Genomic DNA, 18,296 nt, shown 5'->3' on the forward strand with positions numbered 1-18,296 from the left:
TATTTTATTTTTTTTTTTTAGTATAGGTTGTCGCTTGACGAGAGAGTTAAAAAAAAAAAAAAAGCATACAAGATGCCCTGTCTAGTGAAGGTATCAAACGAATTTCAAGTTTCCCTCAGTTAACGTTTATGTTGAAATTATTTTCTTTCTTGAATCATGATAATGTTTTACTGCTGACAGTAGATTTATAATAACTGGAGGTAAAAAAACGTAAATTAAAACTAATAGCAGCAAGCACTACCAAACCAACACATTTACAGTAATGATACTATTGTGGTAAATTATATAAAAATGTTATACAAAATACTTCAGGGTGTGTGCTTTACATGTCAGAACTTAGCAGGGGTGTCAAACTCAATTTCACTGAGGGCCACACTGGAAAATGATAATTACATTAAGTGCCAGACATGTAAAGTTTGTTGACATGCTTTTATTTAATTGAAAAAGTAAAATATTCTTGACTGTATTGTTTGTCTCATATAGCCTATTTGGTCGACGTAAAGCCCTAAATAATTAAGCAAAAAAGTTCCTTAGCCATCAAAGAATTTAGCAAATCAAGCAAAACAATGCATTCTGAGGTATATGTAAGGAGATAACATAGGCACAGGCTAATTATTCCTAACTAACATGCTAGTTAACATTAGTAATTCAACTTAAACAGCTAATGTAAGTTGAAACTGCCTGCAAGCTTCTCCTGTACTGTACAGTAATTCCTCTACTATGCGACAATAAGTCGCGGGGTTATGACACAATCTTTTTTTTACAAAAACGTCTGCTACGGCGCCATAACGTGAGGTACAAGGTAATGGAGCCTTTTATACATTGTCGTGTTTCTTTAGAAATAAACAGTGGACAAATAGAGTTTCAGATGTAAAGTTATTCGCTGTGAAAGTGACGCCAAAATGAATGGCAGTCAATGGAATACTAACGGCGGGTGAGTGCTAGGTAGCATCAAAATGGCGCCATAGGAGGTTCGCTTTGTGGAAGATGGCTTACCCCCTTGGTTAGTACAAGGCAGGATTAGCCGGGAGACTTCTGCAGAAGAGTGGAATACCTGCAGAAGAGGGACATGTAAGTAGTTCTTTTGTAGATTATGGTGAACTTGTGTTTGTTGTACTTGTAGCAGTGTTTTGCGAAAGAGGGGGCTAATCGCTAGCTGGCCCCCTCGTTTCGGCAAGTGACGTAGAAAGCCGTGCAGATTTTGAACAGCTCACCCGGAGACTGAAGGCAGGACACATTCAGAAACCCGTACCTCACTCAAAACAGCATGGATGTTTTTTTTTCCAAGTTTGTATGCGTGTGTAAGCGCCAGAGACAAAAAATAACACCCCAAATCCCATAAAAAGTGATTTTTTTCATAATATGGGCACTTTAAACTGTCAGGCGCACATGTCTCACTATAGTTCTACCATTCATCAAACTGAAAATATGGATCCAGTCTGATGGCATTCTTTCTGCCCTCCCTGTTGTCTTTCTGCCATTAGTCATGCTGGCAAAATCCTACTTGATTTGTTTGTAATTGTTGGTTTCTATTGTGGAATTTAGTTCCTAATTGAACAACTTCTTTTGCGTTCTCTCTTATATCCCACTTCTTTCTTTAACCTTTATTTATCCAGGTAAGTCGATTGAAAACAATTTCTCAGCGGTTGGGGTTAAGGGCCTTGCTCAAGGGCACCTCAGTAGTGGTAATGAGGGAGGGACCTCCCAGTCCCAAGCTCGCTTCTTTAACCTGTAGGCCACCACTGTCCTGTTAGTTAGTTTGTTATTAGATGCCTGAAGAAGAGCAGATAACTACAAAGCATTATTTGTGTGTGTGTAAAGTGGTGAGTAGGCCTGACCTGGGTTTTTCACTCAAAATTTGGCAAATGATCTTGTTCAGTATTATGTTATTATATTATCACCACAGAATGTGTCAGTGTACTCTTGCAAGTAAAGGCTGTTTTCTTTCCAACTTTGGCACGTCTAACTTTGTACACGTACAGTGATCGGCTGCTGCAACTAGTCATTTACCCACGCTGGCCCAGCAAGCCCCAACAAATCTAGGTAATACTGATACACATGAAAGAGCAAGACAGTTTGACACCCACATTCTTAACATTTGTTGAGTATTGAGAGACTCAGGCCAGGCTTACTCACCACTTTACACACAAATAAAGCTATGTAGCTATATATCTCCTCTTCTTCAGGCTTCTGAGAAACTTCCGATGTTCAACCACAAAAAAAAACAAATGAGAGACTGAGGCGGGACAAGGACGTAAGCAAGAAGGCAAACAAGTTGTTCAGTTAGGAACTGTAAATTCTACAACAGAAATAAACGATCGCAAACAGACCAAATTCAGAAAATGAAATCAAGTAGAAGGAAGGAACACGTGTTCAGCAAGATCTTAGTTATTTCATTTTTTTTCCATACAAATATTAGTAAACTGAGATCTGTAGTTTTAACTGACAAACTTAAGATATTTATACACACCATCTCAGCTCACATTGACAACTGTAATGCACTTTTCTCTTTACGTCTGCTCTGGACCGTCTTGAGTATTACAGAATGCTGCATCGAGGCTAGGTCAAATAGACGGTTTTATATTACCCCTGTACTTAAGTCTCTTCTCTGGCTCCCTGTTGCTGTTAAGATAAGATGGACTTTATTGATCCCACAATGGGGAAATTCAAAATTCACTAATAGGATTCAGTTTTAAATTCTTCCTTACGTACAGAGTATTGCGCAGTCTTGCTCTTGCATATGTGGCTAAACTACTTTACCCATACTTGTCAGCTCATTGTCTTGTCAAATATCTAATTTAGTGATATAGATATAGATTGAGCTTTTCAGTACGTAGCACCTAAACTAGGGAATGCTTTGCCTTCTCCCATACAGTCTGCTGTTTCTGTGGACTCCTTTAAAAATCAGATAACGATTTACCTGTTCAGACAGGCGTTTGGTTGACTGGAATGTGGTCTGCACTTTCGTAACGTTGTGTAATGCCGATTGTGTTTACTGTCTCATTGTGTTTTTTGTGTAATACCCCTGAACAGCACTTTGTGACTTACATCTGTGATAGGCTTTATAAATCCATTTTACTTACTCACTGGTTATGGAAGGAGAGCTTACATTATGTATAATATAACACTAAATGGCTGGTTTAGATCATGTACTTGGTATGTGTGGGAGGGTGTGGCGAATGGGAACAACGTCTTATATCAAGGCATGCGTGATTATTAGGCAGCCTCAGGACCTCAGATAGCATTGGCCAAAAAGGGATTTAACGGATACTGAAAAGTCGATTGTAAAATGCCTTTCAGACGGATGTAACACTCTTGAAATAGTAATACTATTGAGGCGTGACCACCGGACAATCAAACATGGAGAAGAAAAGGCGCAAATTAACTAAGAAAGACATGAGAAGAATTCAACTTGAAGCCACTAGGAACCCATTATCCTCCAGTGCCACCACTTTAGACGTGCAGAGGGCTTTCAACATCAACACGACAACTCTCCATGGTGCTGATCGTGTCTGAGCTATCTGTTCACACTTTAAGGAAAGTTAACCTATGCGAGGCAAGGAAGCAATACACAGGTATACATGGTTGGTTCACCCAAATGACAAACAAAACATTTTCTTATGTACCATTAGTGGTATCTAGTCATATAGTAGATATATAGTTTTAGTGTTATTTGAACAGGCTTTGAGATATCTACCTCTTAAATTTCTGCCTCCACCCCAATAGTATTAATTTCACAACAAATGTGACGAAACATATTTGTCAACAGGCATTTTTTTCCATGATGAGACGAAACCAACTGACTTTATTAACTGTGACTAAATCTCAATAAAATATCTTCAACACTGGGCAATTCACACCAAAACAATCTAGACTGATAAATACCATACTACAGGTTAGAGGGGAAATATGTATTTTGGATTTTGGGGTGAACTGTCCCTTAATAGCTCCACGGTGTGAAGACACTAACACTCAGAGTCAGAGCAATGTACTTTTACTCCACTTGCCAGATTATATTTTTCTTTATTATGTTGGAGAGCTGAAGTTTCCTCTTGCTCCTCCATAAGGGAGGATATATCACCATCTAGTGGGCAGATTGTTTGATATTGTATATTGTCATGCATTTTGCATTATCTTGTATGTTGTTGTTTTCCTGCCTCGGGACTACAGGTGAAAATTTGCATTTATGCTATAACCTGGCTCATTTACAGTCTGTACAGAAATGTTAGATTGTTCATTAATGTGCACTGTCCCGAATAAATAAATAAATAAATACATTTTCATAAAATTACTGAACACAATCAAGTCAATATACCACCTTTGCACACAACAGGTCTAAGAATCTAATTGCCTGAGGATGTGCCTTCTTTGATTTAAATGGCCCCTGCCTTTGATATTTTTAGGCCCAAGTGATCCCAGTGACACCCGCAATTATTGTACAATGTATACCTAAACTACTGCTAGAAATCAGAGTTGTACCACTCGTCTGGTCTTCTGCAGCTCCATCTCACCCAGCATCTTCAACCTCAGCCCCCACCCTCATACTATACTGTACCTCCCCCACTGGCTGCATTCAGCAGCTCATAACAAATTCAAAAGCTTCTTGCTGGTTAACACACAGCCTCGAAGAGAGCTGCAGGCCATTCTCATCACTGAGCTCCAGCTCATCCTCTCCACCATTACTGGAGTCTCACTGTGGTCCCTCCACCCCCCTCCTCTCTTTCTCCCATTCTTGCATCACATTCCCTCTCCCACATCGCGCTCCTCTACTGGCTCTAACATGATCCTGTGTTGCCCTCATCTTACTTCTTATTTCTTCAGCCAAGAATATCAGTAGCTCACTTAGCGTGTCAAATCACAGTTGTTGAATGCTACTAGTGATGGATTTATCATATCTTCATCATCGACTGGAAGGTCTCATGTTATTGGTCATTACCTAGTGCTTTGGCCCACTTCTGTACTAATTCTATGCATATTTTTAGTCTGCATTCACACTGGGAAAGTGACAAAATTCAATAGATTCAATGATTTCCCTTTGCAGATCTCCTTGGTTTTGAGTGTGTTGTCGTTGCACCTCAATTCATTAATTCATTCATTCATTCATTCATTCATCCTTTATTTATACGAGAGATATCATCGAGGGGCGGTCCTCATTTACAATGACATCGAGTCAATTACAAACACAAAGAAAGGAAAAACAAAAACAAGAAAAAGAAGAGAAAAGAAGACACACCATCATGAGAACAATAAAAAGCTACTAAAACTAAAAAAAATAATTTTATAAATTACAATGCACAAAGGAAACAGAGGAGCTGCTCACAGCAGGGGGAAATAAAAACATATTGTGGATGGTAATAGACAAAAACTCGACCTTGAGGTGAAAATGTTGTCAACTGTGTTTACAAGGTTAAGAATTAGCTGTCAAGCTTTATTTACCTTTTTCTTCCTTTTTAATTAGCAGTAGGGTTCCAAGGTTACCGGTAGGTTTACATCCATCTGTGAATGTATTGCATCATTTCCTGTTAGTCCAAAACAGTAAATCCCTGTGTGTGTGTGTGTGTGTGTGTGTGTGTGTGTGTGTGTGTGTGTGTGTGTGTGTGTGTGTGTGTGTGTGTGTGTGTGTGTATGTATGTATAAGCGTACAAAAGCGGTATACTGTGACAATTGGAATCTTACTTTCTTGAGAAAGTTTGTGACCAAGTCGAGCCGAAACCAAGCGCCACCCATCGGCCGACCAGCCAGAAAAAAAAGTTCTTATTTTATAGCTAAACGGTACACTAAAATATGTTTCTGAAAACATTTGAGGTGAGAAACAGTAACAGAATCTTGATTCATATTTGATCAGCACTGCCTAGTTGGATTTCAAGATATTCATGAAGTGTTTAGGTACTTTTAATGTGTTTATAGATTAACAAGCAGTTATGCTGTTGTTAAGCATGCTGATAGAGAGCCATGTAAGAAAAGTGTAGACAGTTATATATCTATCTCTTCCCCAACAAATGGACTACATACATTATAATTGACAAACATGTATTGACTGGGCAGGTTCTATTGAAATCCAAGCAGAACATGTACTGTACACTACTCAACTGTTAACCTTTTCCACTACAGTCCTGCATTATAAGACACACGCTTCATAGTTGTATAGTATCTTTGCTACAAGTGCAATAACTGTATTTCATACTGCAAACACTGCAGACACATTTCCCTCCACCTGAGTACATTACCTCAGTTGCTATTTTTGTGTTCTGGCTATTATTTGTGATATTTATGGGCCTCAATACATTTACCTTTAAGTAGTGGTTACTAGATTTCATGTGTGATATACAAGTTTAAGGTTTTTCATGCTTCATGTTGTGTACATGATGCTCATCATGTACAAACCCCAATTCCAATGAAGTTGGGATGTTAAACAGAATAAAAACAGAATTCAATGATTTGCAGATCCTTTTCAACCTATATTCAACTCAATACACTACAAAGACAAGATATTTAAACTGATTCACTTATTTTGAATTTGATGCCTGCAACACGTTCCAAAAAAGCTGGGACAGGGGCATGTTTACCACTGTGTTACATCACCTTTCTTTTTAACAACACTCAATAAGCGTTTGGGAACTGAGGACACTAATTGTTGAAGTTTTGTAGGTCGAATTCTTTCCCATTCTTCCTTGATGTACACCTTCAGTTGCTCAACAGTCCAGGGTTTCCAATGTCGTATTTTGACGCTTCATAATGTTCAACGTTGGTTTTCGGCCTTGCTGCTTACGTGCTGGGATTTCTCTCTGGATTCTCTGGATGTTTTGATGATATTATGGATAGCAGATGATAAAAACCATAAATTCCTTTCAATTGTATGTTGAGAAACGTTGTTCTTTCACTGTTGGGATTATTTTCTCACGTAGTTGTTCACAGAGTGGTGAACCTCGCCCCAGCCTTTAGGGGATGCTCCTTTTATACCCAATCATGACACTCGCCTGTTTCCAATTAACCTTTTCACCTGCGGAACGTTCCAAACAGCTGTTTTTTGAGCATTCCTCAACTTTCCCAGTCTTTTGTTGCCCCTGTCCTAGCTTTTTTGGAACGTGTTGCAGGCATAAGTACATCTTGCTAATAATACTTATTTACTTAAGTAAGATTTTGAATGTAAGACAAGAGTATTTTTACACGGTGGTATACTACTTTTACTAAAGAATCTGAATACTTCTTCCACCATTGGTTTTCTACTTTTTTGCATCTGCTCTTGTTCTTCTTTTTGTTTCTGTGACATTTAAATGTCCCTGCATGGGATTGTAAACATGTATTTGATCTGAAGCGTCTTTATTTGATCCTCATTAGAAAGCATCTGTGCTATGCACAACATCTGGACTGGAATAGTTTATTCATATGATATTGTTATGTGCATTGCTCCACTTTTTTTCTAAGCTTAGAAGGACACCTGGTGGTGAGAGAGGCCCCTGTACAATATATCTAACTGAAAGATTCTATGTGCGCTCACAATAATTAACATAATATTTAACTTCTCCCTGTAGACACTCTGCAGAGCCATTAATCTGACATCCAAATACCTCTTTTTCTTTCTCTGTATATTCCAAAATGTCTGTTATTCCAATAACAGGACAGTATATATATATATATAGTACATTAAAATATAGTTCTCCACATATTCTTTTGTCCTTACAGATTCAGATTCACTTTATTAGCCATTTGTAGTGTAACCCACATTGGAAAAAAAATTGTGAAACATGCTGTGCTTTTATCCTTAGATGACTTTTGATGTCTTCTGTAATTATCAATTTCTCATTGTTAGTGTTTTCAAAAAATGTCCACATTATTTAGTTGGCTCAGTGCAGATGTTTGTGTGATTATAATGTGTAAAAAACAAAAACAACTTTAATTCATATATTTTAACTCAGCATGTTGTATTTGAAATGCTGGTTAATTGGTTAAATAACTCCCATTTTCTCCGTATTTATATGCTACATGTGTATTTATTTATTCTATGCTAACTGTAATTTAGCCCAACTAATAAAGGAATGGACTCTTATCTCACTATCTAAAAATTTTTGAATAAATTAATATGTAACAGTATAGTGAAGAACTTTATTGAACACACTGCAAAATCCCATAATAACTCTAATATCAGCATTACAATCCGTGTTTTACATTTAATCTGTGTCAATCAAACAACAAACAGAAAGAAGACTGATTGAATAGATTTAACGGCATTCCATGTCAACCCAGTACTTTTTTATTCTGATAGTTCACTTGCATCTCTCTCCTCCTCCTGCAAGTATTGTGTGATATTGCCTCATGCACTTGAAAGGCCTACGACTGCTAGGAGAGATACCAAGAGATTTCACACACACACACACACACACACACACACCCACACACAGGCACACACACTCTTCACGAGCTGGGAGATGAGATAGGCAACTTATGTTGTCTGTTGACTGCCGGAGCTTAATATCACTCCGCTCAGCCCCGGGGCTCGATTATAGTGCAAACACAAAGTACTGAAATATTGGAAAAAATAACATGACAAGTGTCTATTAGTTTTCCTCTAAACATATTCACCTCATTGAGTCACTCCCCTTTGAGTGTTTGGACAAGTTAATTCAATCCTAGCACCTAAATCAGAAGGGAAACAGCTTGTTTTGTTGCAAAATGGTCAGGTGACGATCAAAGCCCGCCTCGTGCTGCCGTCCAGTGGTTAATCCTGGGAAATAACTTGGACTCTGACTGCATTGCAGCCAAAAAGGAGGGCTGGATCCAGCAGTTATGGGGCAGGGCACAGAATAGATGGGAGGGGCAGAGTGGGTTTATTCTGCATCACTCTCTATCTCTTAATCCCACCCTTCTTATTCTGTGTTTGTGCTGTTATGGGTGCAGTTCATGAAATTAACACACAGTTGTTGCAAGGCGTTTTAATGGCTGCAGAATGAATGCATAATGGCCGGCATGCAGTGAAAAACAGTCCAAAGGCAGAGATCAATGATACTACATAACTGGTTTATTTGGCTGTAATTTACCTGATGTATAATTTCCTGACATTGACATCGATTATTAAAAGGACCTGAATTTCAGATACATCAAATTGATCAATTGAAAACAAAATTTCCCATGAAGTCGTACCGTTACCCAACAACGATTTATTGTTGTGTCAACAGGTGATTGTTTGTTCGCCAAATACAGCCGAAAGAGAGAAGAAGAGAAGAGAAAGGAAAAAAGCCAGTGAATGTTTCTGTGTTTGTCAGAGCGGAAAACCAAAAACCTGAGCATGAATCACACTGGCGGGGGCAAAACTCAGGGACAAGTCGCCAGCTGATGAGAAGAATAAAGTCAACTCAGTTAAATTGACACGGTGGAGATCTTGAAGCCATGCAGTTAACAGAATATTGCCTTCAAATAACACTCGCACATGCTTTTCCAAAATCAAACATGCATTGGGTATTTCAGTGGGGTAAAGAAGTGTAAATACTCAACATTGTAGCAATACAAATTTTCTAAATGTTTCTGATAATGAATATTTGTAGAGCATGTTACACACTTTTTTTTTCCAGCAATCCCTTTATTCAGTTGATTGTTTAAAGCAAATGATAAATGACCATTATTAAGTAAAAAATAAAATATAAAATAAAATAAAATATTTATTCAGCATGGATCTGCCTCGATGCTGCCAATGTGTGTCACCAAAACCACAAGCAAATTCCATCACTGCTACTAATTCAAAGAGCATTTTGTAAACGATCAATCATTGCAAGCGCAAACTCAGTCATCACAAGGCTGGGAGTGCAGTTCGGATCACAGTGGTCACGGACAAGTTCAGCATCTCCTCTAGGAGCCGCGTCACTAAGGCTTGTTATAGTTTAGTCACCCATTTGGAAACTTCTCCTTTTCTTTTCTTTTTTAGGAAAGGTGTGTTTTTGTTTGGCCATCCTCTTGGAACAATTATATATATATATTATATATATATATATATATTTTTTTAGAAAAGAACTACCAAAATCATGCAACTACCATTTCATTCCTGTGAGACAAAAACCAGTTGGTGCTCTCGACTTGATTTTTCTCTTGGTGCTGGTTGGGAGGTTTGGAGGTGAGGTCAGCGTGGGCGTTTTAGGCACTGCCATCCTGTTTGAGCCGCTGACTGCGAGCCTTGTAGACCTCGATCAGTAAATCTTTGACGTACTGGATTTCTCGCTCCACCGACTCCGCCTTGTCACGAAGCTCCCGGTTTTGCCCCTCGAGGCCGTGCAGCTCCTCCTCCAGAGAGTCCAGCTCCGCCCTCTTACGCAGCCTGTACCTGCAATAAGAAGGGACTTCGTTTTGGTCGCTTTTACAGGTTTCTGCTGCCTTGCATTTTTATTCATGAGTCAAGTGAGCGTGACCTTTGAGCTACATCGGGTGGATTACTCACACGGTTCGGTCATCCCTCCCCTGAGATAACGCGACGTTCTGTTTATTTCACAGAGTGCATGGCTCATGACTGATCAACATGGTCTTTTTCCAACTTATCACTTTTCCACCATACATACTCTTTCTACATATATCCCTTTTTACACAGATGCGAATAACTGAAACTCACACACAGATAAAACCAGACTTGGTTAGGTGGGGCTGAATTTGGCAGGCAGTGAGGTACTTTCCATTTCCCTCCCACACTCTGCAGGACATTTAAAGCAGTGGGGTGGCTGCTTTATGTAGCCTAACACTCCTGCATTGTTAAAGTTGCGAGGCGAAACAAGTATTCAGGTGTTGCTAATTTATTGATACACAAAAAAAAAAAAAAAAAAAAAAAAAATATATATAATCAGTTATAATCCACTGCAACATTGAAAAAAGTCTTCAGACTACAAGTTTTAGATGTTTAGGATGATTTTAGCATGTTTTTAAAAAAAATAGGGTAAGAAGAGCAAAGGAAGGAGTTAAAAAAATGAAAATGTAACAACTGAATTGTTTACCTGTGAGCAGCAGTTTTGTTCTGGTCTCTCTTCTTCTGCTTCCTCTCTCCAGTGCCGCCTTCCAGACAAGCGGAGCCCATCACCAGAGCTGGTTTGACGGAGCAGGGCTCATCCTTTAGCCTCTGGGTGGGGCGGTGGATGGGGGCGCCCATCAGCGTCCCCTCGCCCTCCCCTCTGGACAGACATTCGTAGCTTTGGTCTGCAAGGCATTCTGGATAGAGGTAGTGGCCGTGTTGGGGCTCTACAGCCTGTGCTTGTGACGGCTGATCTAGGTCACCTATAAAGCTATGGTAAGGCTCTGTGCTCATGGACTGGTGGAAGTAGCCGTCACTGGCCACCATTGTCTCTTGGGGAATACTTCCAGAAAGTCCTCCGTCTTTACTGCAGTGCAAGACCTCGAGCCCCGCGCTGTCGTAACTTACGTTTACCTTCACGTTGTGCATCAACTGTCCCTCTCGCTTGTGGTGGCTGTCGTACGAGCCACCCAGACAAAAACCTCGCGCAATCTCTTCGCTGCAAAACATTCCTTCTGAAAAACAATAACTCTCCTCTTCCTTCAACGATAAAGCACATTCTCTCACCTTCTTGACGCTACCGATGCTGTTCTTGCTCACTGTCTTCAGCGTGGAGTAGTGGTTCACAGACAACTCTGTGCTTCCTGAGTAACTTCCCCTCGAGCCCCACGTATCGAGTCCAACTTCCTCCCCGACTTTCACCGCCTCGCTGAGGATTCGACGCCCGTTGTTGTGGTGGTACCGGTGATGGTAGTTGTACGGAGCGGGTCGCGCAATTTTGGTTCTGGCGATGGGACTGCTACAGAAGCTGGCCAGGTCCAGTTCCCCTGTTGCCAAGGTAACAACCACAGGGCTGGTTTCTGATTGGCCGGTCCCATACGAGCCATAGGGTAACTGATAATAAGACTGGGAGCCCATGGCTTGAGCACCCTTGTCACATTTTGAGGATTTCTCCAACTTGTTTGTTGTGGATGTGGACTCGGAGCGGAAGTAGTCCTCCAGCTGAGCCAGCTCCTCCTGCAGCAGTGAGGTCATGACCTCCAGATCCGAGGGCACTTTGACATCTTGTTCTAACGGCGAGGGTGGAAGGGATGAGCTGGGAGAAGACTCGGTCGTCGACACAAATGAAGACAAATCAACTTTTTCCGTCATCCAATCTGAGTGACCATCACCTATAAAAAATTGAAAATAATCACATATTCAGTAAAGCAATCCATTATTTTCATTCAGCTCTTTGTGTAGAATAAGTGAACTAAAATCTACAAATTCAGGAAAAAAATCTTAAATCACGCCAGGCAGAGAGGATAAATGTGAAAAAGAATTAAGCTTTAAAAATCAAGCAATACATCCGAAAGAATCCAAGTGAACAACTAACCGATCATCTGAAAATGATTGAACAGCATCGTCTGCATTCGATAAATATCCACTTAGCTGTACTCACTGTACGACATTAGCCCCGTGCTGCACTGCGGCTCCGACCTCGGGATGTGGAAAAATAAAAAAGCGTCTTGGCAAAACTCACCAATTAAGTGCTGCCTCCCCGCTAGCTCCGCCCCCGTCCTGGGCCGTGATTGGCTGTGGCTAGCCTGTCGGAGATGGGGAGCGCCGAGCTCGCCTGTGGAAATGGGAGGAATTTTCCTGCGAAGGATCGATGCCGCCATTGTGTCGTCTGCTTCGATTAAATTGTTCAAAAGCACAAACCGTGCACTGGGTGGATGAAATAATTGTGGAAACACCTGAAGACCTGTGGGGAAACAATTAGGAAAATTACCAAATGTGACAATTTTTTATTTACCCTTTAAATTCTCCACTTCATCTCCTAAAGCCCTAAATAATCCCCCAAAACATACAAAAATAAATAAGAAGAATTAATATTAAAAAATAAAAACTACAAAATTCAATTTATTTTAAAAGTTGAATGAGTTCAAATGAACTCATTATTGATTTATGTCACAACAATATAATGATCAAGCAATAACGTGCAAAACTGTAACTTGACATACTTTGAGGAAAAATAAACCATGGGGAAATAATTGACAAAATGTAAACAAATTAAAAACATGAAAAACATGACATTATTTGAATAACATAATTACAGACTTCAACACACACGCACACACACACACACACACACACATATACATAGATATACATATAGATATATATTCATATATACATATATGAAGTTATTTTCCAGAATGTAAGCTGTAGTTGTGCACTTAAACTTGTACTAAGAAACAGGAATTAAATAAATTCACCCTTTTAATAAAAATCAGTAATAACGGTAATAATGGCTAAAATAGTCCTCTAAATGTTGTAAATTAACAGCTAAATGTAGCATACAATGTAGTGTTAGTTTAAACAGTGTCGAACCTGAAGACATGATTCTCCGAACTTTCCGCTGTGCTCCCCTAAAGCTAGAAAGCAGTTTTACTCACCCCATAGTTTCGGAATAGTCTTGTAGTGCGTTGCAGGAGCAAAGCACGCGAAGCTTTACGACGAGGAGGAAGACAGACACAGTTTAAAAAGCCATATTTCCCCTTTTGATAGTCAGGGACTCTTCATGAAGCGCTATTTCGACGAACAGACTTGGAGACAGAAAGTTTTTAAATCCGCTACTTCTGCAACTCCTGGTGCCCGGACCTGATCACAGCAGACGAAATTAATCCGCAGTTTACAGAGTTCACCCGGCCGTTACGTCATGAACCTGGGGACTTTCCCATTATCCAGAGACCACAGACATAAGCAGCACACCCTGTTACAACTCTCCTGATTTATATATAATGTATTATAATCATTTAAGTATTCTATATCTCGATTTGCAAATATTCTTTTTTAGCCTACATCCTAAAAATAAGGATGCATTTTAAATATTGACAAAAACATATTGACATATAGCATTTGTGCTTTCTTGAGATGCAATAGAAAGTATTAAAATAATGCCATTATTGAAACTAAAATACACATGACTAGCCTGCTTGAAAAAGTAATTGACAGAAAAACATGGTGCAGAAACGCCTCACCTAACAGTCCAGTCACACTCGAAAAAAAATATGGCAATACGTTAAATACAATAATAATAAAACCCTAAACACACTTTTAAACTGAAACAGTGTAGAGGATCGAGGGATAATTCACCAGACGGTGTAGCAGGCACTAGTTTTCGTAGCGCCGTAGCGGAAGGACATCATGTTGCAGTTCGAAGGTGTAACTTTAGTTGCAGCCCTGTTGCATCAGATCCGCAGGGGATTCGCTGAACGCTGTAACGATGTGGCCACACCATTGGTTTATCTGGGGGAACTTTTTTTATTTCCATTGGCCTGCCATCGGTCTTACACTGATCGCTGATCATTACACATTAGCACCAACCTGGGACTGGTTCACTGTAAATTATGACCAGTGATGTCTGGTGAGAAGAAATTATGACATCCAGCTGGGATCATAACCAGACAAACAGCCACTTCAACTCAATTAGGCTACAATTGTTCATTTTCTGTATGGCCCCCTCATTTGACATCACTTTTATCATGTGATTCTTGGTATCCTCCTAATTTACTTTAGACATGTTCTTAGTATTAACTTAATTTCTAACTTTATTTACTAACTTAAATACTTTGCAAGCTAAACTATCCTAAAGTCCCTTCACTTAACTTTTTATGTAGGTAATTCAGTTTACCACTTTGTCTTCTGCACTTTGTGAAGCTTTCACATAAATACATTACGCAACATCATAGAAGTTACTTGTACTAAAGGTCTTTTAAGTATGACCAATCTAGTCCAGTGTTTTTTTTAGTTGTTTTTTTTATTTATACTTTTTTAAACTTTTACAATATGGGTATACAGCATCTGACATTGTTACATGAAGTAAATTAAGTAATAAAAGAAAGACAGAGGCTATATGAGAATACATAACCAAAGTAGTCCAGTGCTTCCTGTCTCATGAAGTCCACTGTTTTTTTTAAACAATTTTGTGAAATTATGAGAAATATACAGACATTGACGTCACTGCGTGGATAGTCGAGCCGAGGAGAAAACTCAAGCTAATTGCTTTTTTGTTTTTTTAAATAGATTTTACGAGGTGTAATGACTAACACAAATGTTTCTTCATTAGATACATATTGCATAAACAGTATTTAAATGTAAGATACACTTGAGGAGCATAACCTAAGATATATTTTCCTGTATAACATTCACGTCTTTTGTGGAGAGTAGAAATGTAGACGAACATGAGACAGAATGCAAAAATCCACACAGAAAGGAGTCAGACAGCCCTGCACACAGACACGTGTTTTAAATGCCTTATTTGAATCTGCAACTTTTATTAAAAAGTATCAAACATTTACAGAGGTTTTATACATTCTGTGACACTCAAGATGGAATAACATTTTGCCAGCCATCTAGGTCATTTTTGAGCAGTAATAAGAGTCAGTTTGTGAACCTGTATCTCGATCCGTACATCCGAGCCCGCTGATATTTGCACAGAGGGGCTGACAAGTTAATCAGACAAAGCTTTATCCATGCACAAGTCACAAACACAGAGTATACAGAGGATTAGAACGTCTCCTCAGTCAACAATATGTGTGCAGTATGAAACTCTGAATACGCTTATAGCCATTCACAATATATGCCACTGATTCTAAGTGTTGATCAGAGTTAGAATGGATCACCCACATTGCACCTGTAGTCTGGCTTTCACAGTGACCCAGAGAATGTTCTCACCTACAGCCGCACCACATGGAAGGAGACACGGGCGGTCTGCAAGAGGGTTTCAACTGATAAAAACTCAATGTAAGACACACACACACACACAGAATAAGTTGAAAGACATTTAAAATAGAATATGTATCAACATATATCAGCACCATCTAAAAAAAATCTAATATCACGCCATGAAACACGTGGAATAGAACTGAAATGTGTAAACAGATATTTTAGCTTACAATGATAAAGAGTTTGTAAATTGTCCGCCTCACTGCTGTCTACTTTTATTTATTGGACAACGATCCGTAAAATCGGTAGGATATACAAGTGAAATATGGTAGTAACAATCATCAGATTAATAATGATAATACATTTACAAAAAGATACGGTAACTCTTTATTTTAACCCTCCATTAAGCATTTATAAGCACTACATAGATGTTTAATAAATCGTTTAGAACTTACCATAATGTAGTTGTAAGCTGATAAAAGTGTGTATTTGGTAACACTTGAACTCCTCCTGTGTACACCCATAAATGAAGACAAATAATGAATGACAATAAAATAAAACACAATTTTAACAATATAAATTATGCCTTCATAGAAGAAGTTATAATGTTGACAAATACTGTACTCTTGTCAACACTTAAAATGTCCTTATATCTGCTTATTACAGCATAATAGTATGTTATAAACTATTTATGAAATGATTACTGTATATATTAAATATATATATGCTGGTGGGGTTGAAGCAAAGTGTTACTCACAATAATAAAAATATCAAGTATAGTGTTATATAGCTGGATGTAATTCTGTCACAAATATGCCTCACTGTAGTTTCCACTTCACACTCTGATGCCGTTAGAAAGCTCCTCTCAGTCACAACAACATCATTATCATTTAACAGGCTTCTCAAAACAGGATCTTTATTTAATCATGATGTTTAATCAACCATAAAAAAAAACAATGCATCTGCTACGACTGCAAGCAAAAGGACTGCAAAAATGTAAAAACATGTAAGTTAATTACACACTGTTTTTGTTTTTGTTTTTGTTTTTTTGAAGATATATAGCCGAACGTCACTCCCAGCTGCTGGAGGACAGACTTTGATCCCAAATCGATTAATCCCAAATGGCAAAAAAGTAAAGTGAAGTAAAACCGACAGATGATTGAGTCAAGTTTACAGACCGTGACAATAAAACGGCCGCTCTCTGGTGACAGCAATTTAAACCAAATGAAATGCGTGCGTTAATGTGTCTGATGTTCCATCTGTAAGTACTGCCGCATGTTTCAAAATCCATCCGTAACGGGAAAAAGAATGTATGTTATACCACAACAGGTAATAGTCAAAGTTTGGTTCTGTAACCACAGGTATTTAATGTCTCTGTCCCCTGGCTGTCACTGTGTTTGTGCTCCTTGTACCTGACCTCTGCAGGCTGCTTGTGTGGCGTGACAGGCACTGTGACAGGTAGGATGTGTGGAGGCCCTCATTAGTAAAACCAGGAGGACTCTGCATGTCTCCTTGGCTGGAGCTCCTCTGCCTATCCTCTGCCTCCCCGACAAACCAACAGCTGATTGAAGCAGCCAGGTCTTCTTGTTGCTATAGTAATAGGCAACACTGGTTCACCCCTCTCAAAAACATGTTTTTGGCATCCCTGTAGCCGTGGGTTTTTACGGCCTCCCCCTCAGAGCTCTTACACCCCCTTTGTTTACAGTGTTCCTCTTGCTGTTTTTTTTGCAGACGGTGCAGTTTTTTTATTATGCATGATGCACCTCTTTAGTCGCGCATGAATTTGTAATCATCGAGGTCGCGGGGATCAGGAAAAGTTGTGGTGATATGTGCAATGCCCCTGCAAGAATTTTATATTTCGTCTGTTTTATAACCTCTAACAAATCATGTATTAAGATCAGTTATGAATGTATCGACAACACCATTCTTTCATACATTCCAATGTTTTCCTAACAGCAACTGAAAAGTTAAGATTTAAGAGTAATCATGACACAATGGAATAAAAAAACAAATTTAAAATTATTAACTCAATCATATTTTAAATCATAATACAGTTAAGTGCTATTTCATTGACTACATGTTCAAAATCAGATGATCAACTGCAGATTTGAAGAAGTGAAATATAAATGTTAGAATCTGAAATATGAAAAAATATCTCAGTGACCTTGGCACAAAAATAACATATTCTGTTTGATATCAACCCCTACTGTATACTGTATATATATTTACAGTAGAGTTCACAGATTTCAGTGCTGTGTGCAATAGTGAATCTACAATGAATTCCTTAACTTGCAGGCTTTTTCTGTATTGCGGCAAAACGATTGCCTGCTTTTTGTGCAGTATTGCCCTCCATCTGTCTGTTTGTACTGTACAACCATACAGGAGTCCTCTCCAGCAGTGCATCGTGGGGTGGGAAGAGCCTCCTTCAAAGACGAAGGCGGCCATGCACTCCTCTACTATGGCACATTGGTATCAGTTACACCATAATTTCATCACCAGCAGTTCCCTGTGAATCCTGCTTACATTAACTTTTTACAGGGATTGGCAACACAGACGCAGGGATGCATGGCAGTGCCAGCACTTGAACCCATTTAGCTTTAGCCCT

The 18,296-nt window shown here is 39.0% G+C and overlaps 1 protein-coding gene across 1 annotated transcript; it reads right to left on the minus strand.

The window, feature by feature from the left end:
- Positions 1-8,915: 8,915 nt before the first annotated feature.
- atf5b (activating transcription factor 5b) lies at positions 8,916-13,641 on the minus strand. The gene is made up of 4 exons (XM_039784419.1): positions 13,420-13,641; positions 12,504-12,725; positions 10,968-12,153; positions 8,916-10,309 (listed from the first exon to the last, which is right to left on the minus strand). The coding sequence occupies exons 2-4, from the start codon at positions 12,640-12,642 to the stop codon at positions 10,123-10,125; spliced, it is 1,512 nt and encodes a 503-aa protein (XP_039640353.1). The 5' UTR covers positions 12,643-12,725; positions 13,420-13,641; the 3' UTR covers positions 8,916-10,122.
- Positions 13,642-18,296: the final 4,655 nt, after the last annotated feature.

Source organism: Perca fluviatilis, chromosome 2 (assembly GCF_010015445.1).
Source record: "Perca fluviatilis chromosome 2, GENO_Pfluv_1.0, whole genome shotgun sequence".
Classification (NCBI taxonomy): Eukaryota; Metazoa; Chordata; class Actinopteri; order Perciformes; family Percidae; genus Perca; species Perca fluviatilis.

Excerpts from the sequence above, each read along its gene's own strand:
- atf5b (XM_039784419.1), bottom strand. The coding sequence starts at position 12,642 with ATGGCGGCATCGATCCTTCGCAGGAAAATTCCTCCCATTTCCACAGGC. Across the intron at positions 12,154-12,503 it reads GGGGAGGCAGCACTTAATTG|GTGATGGTCACTCAGATTGG; the intron begins GTGAGTTTTGCC and ends AATTTTTTATAG. Across the intron at positions 10,310-10,967 it reads AACAAAACTGCTGCTCACAG|GTACAGGCTGCGTAAGAGGG; the intron begins GTAAACAATTCA and ends TTCTTATTGCAG.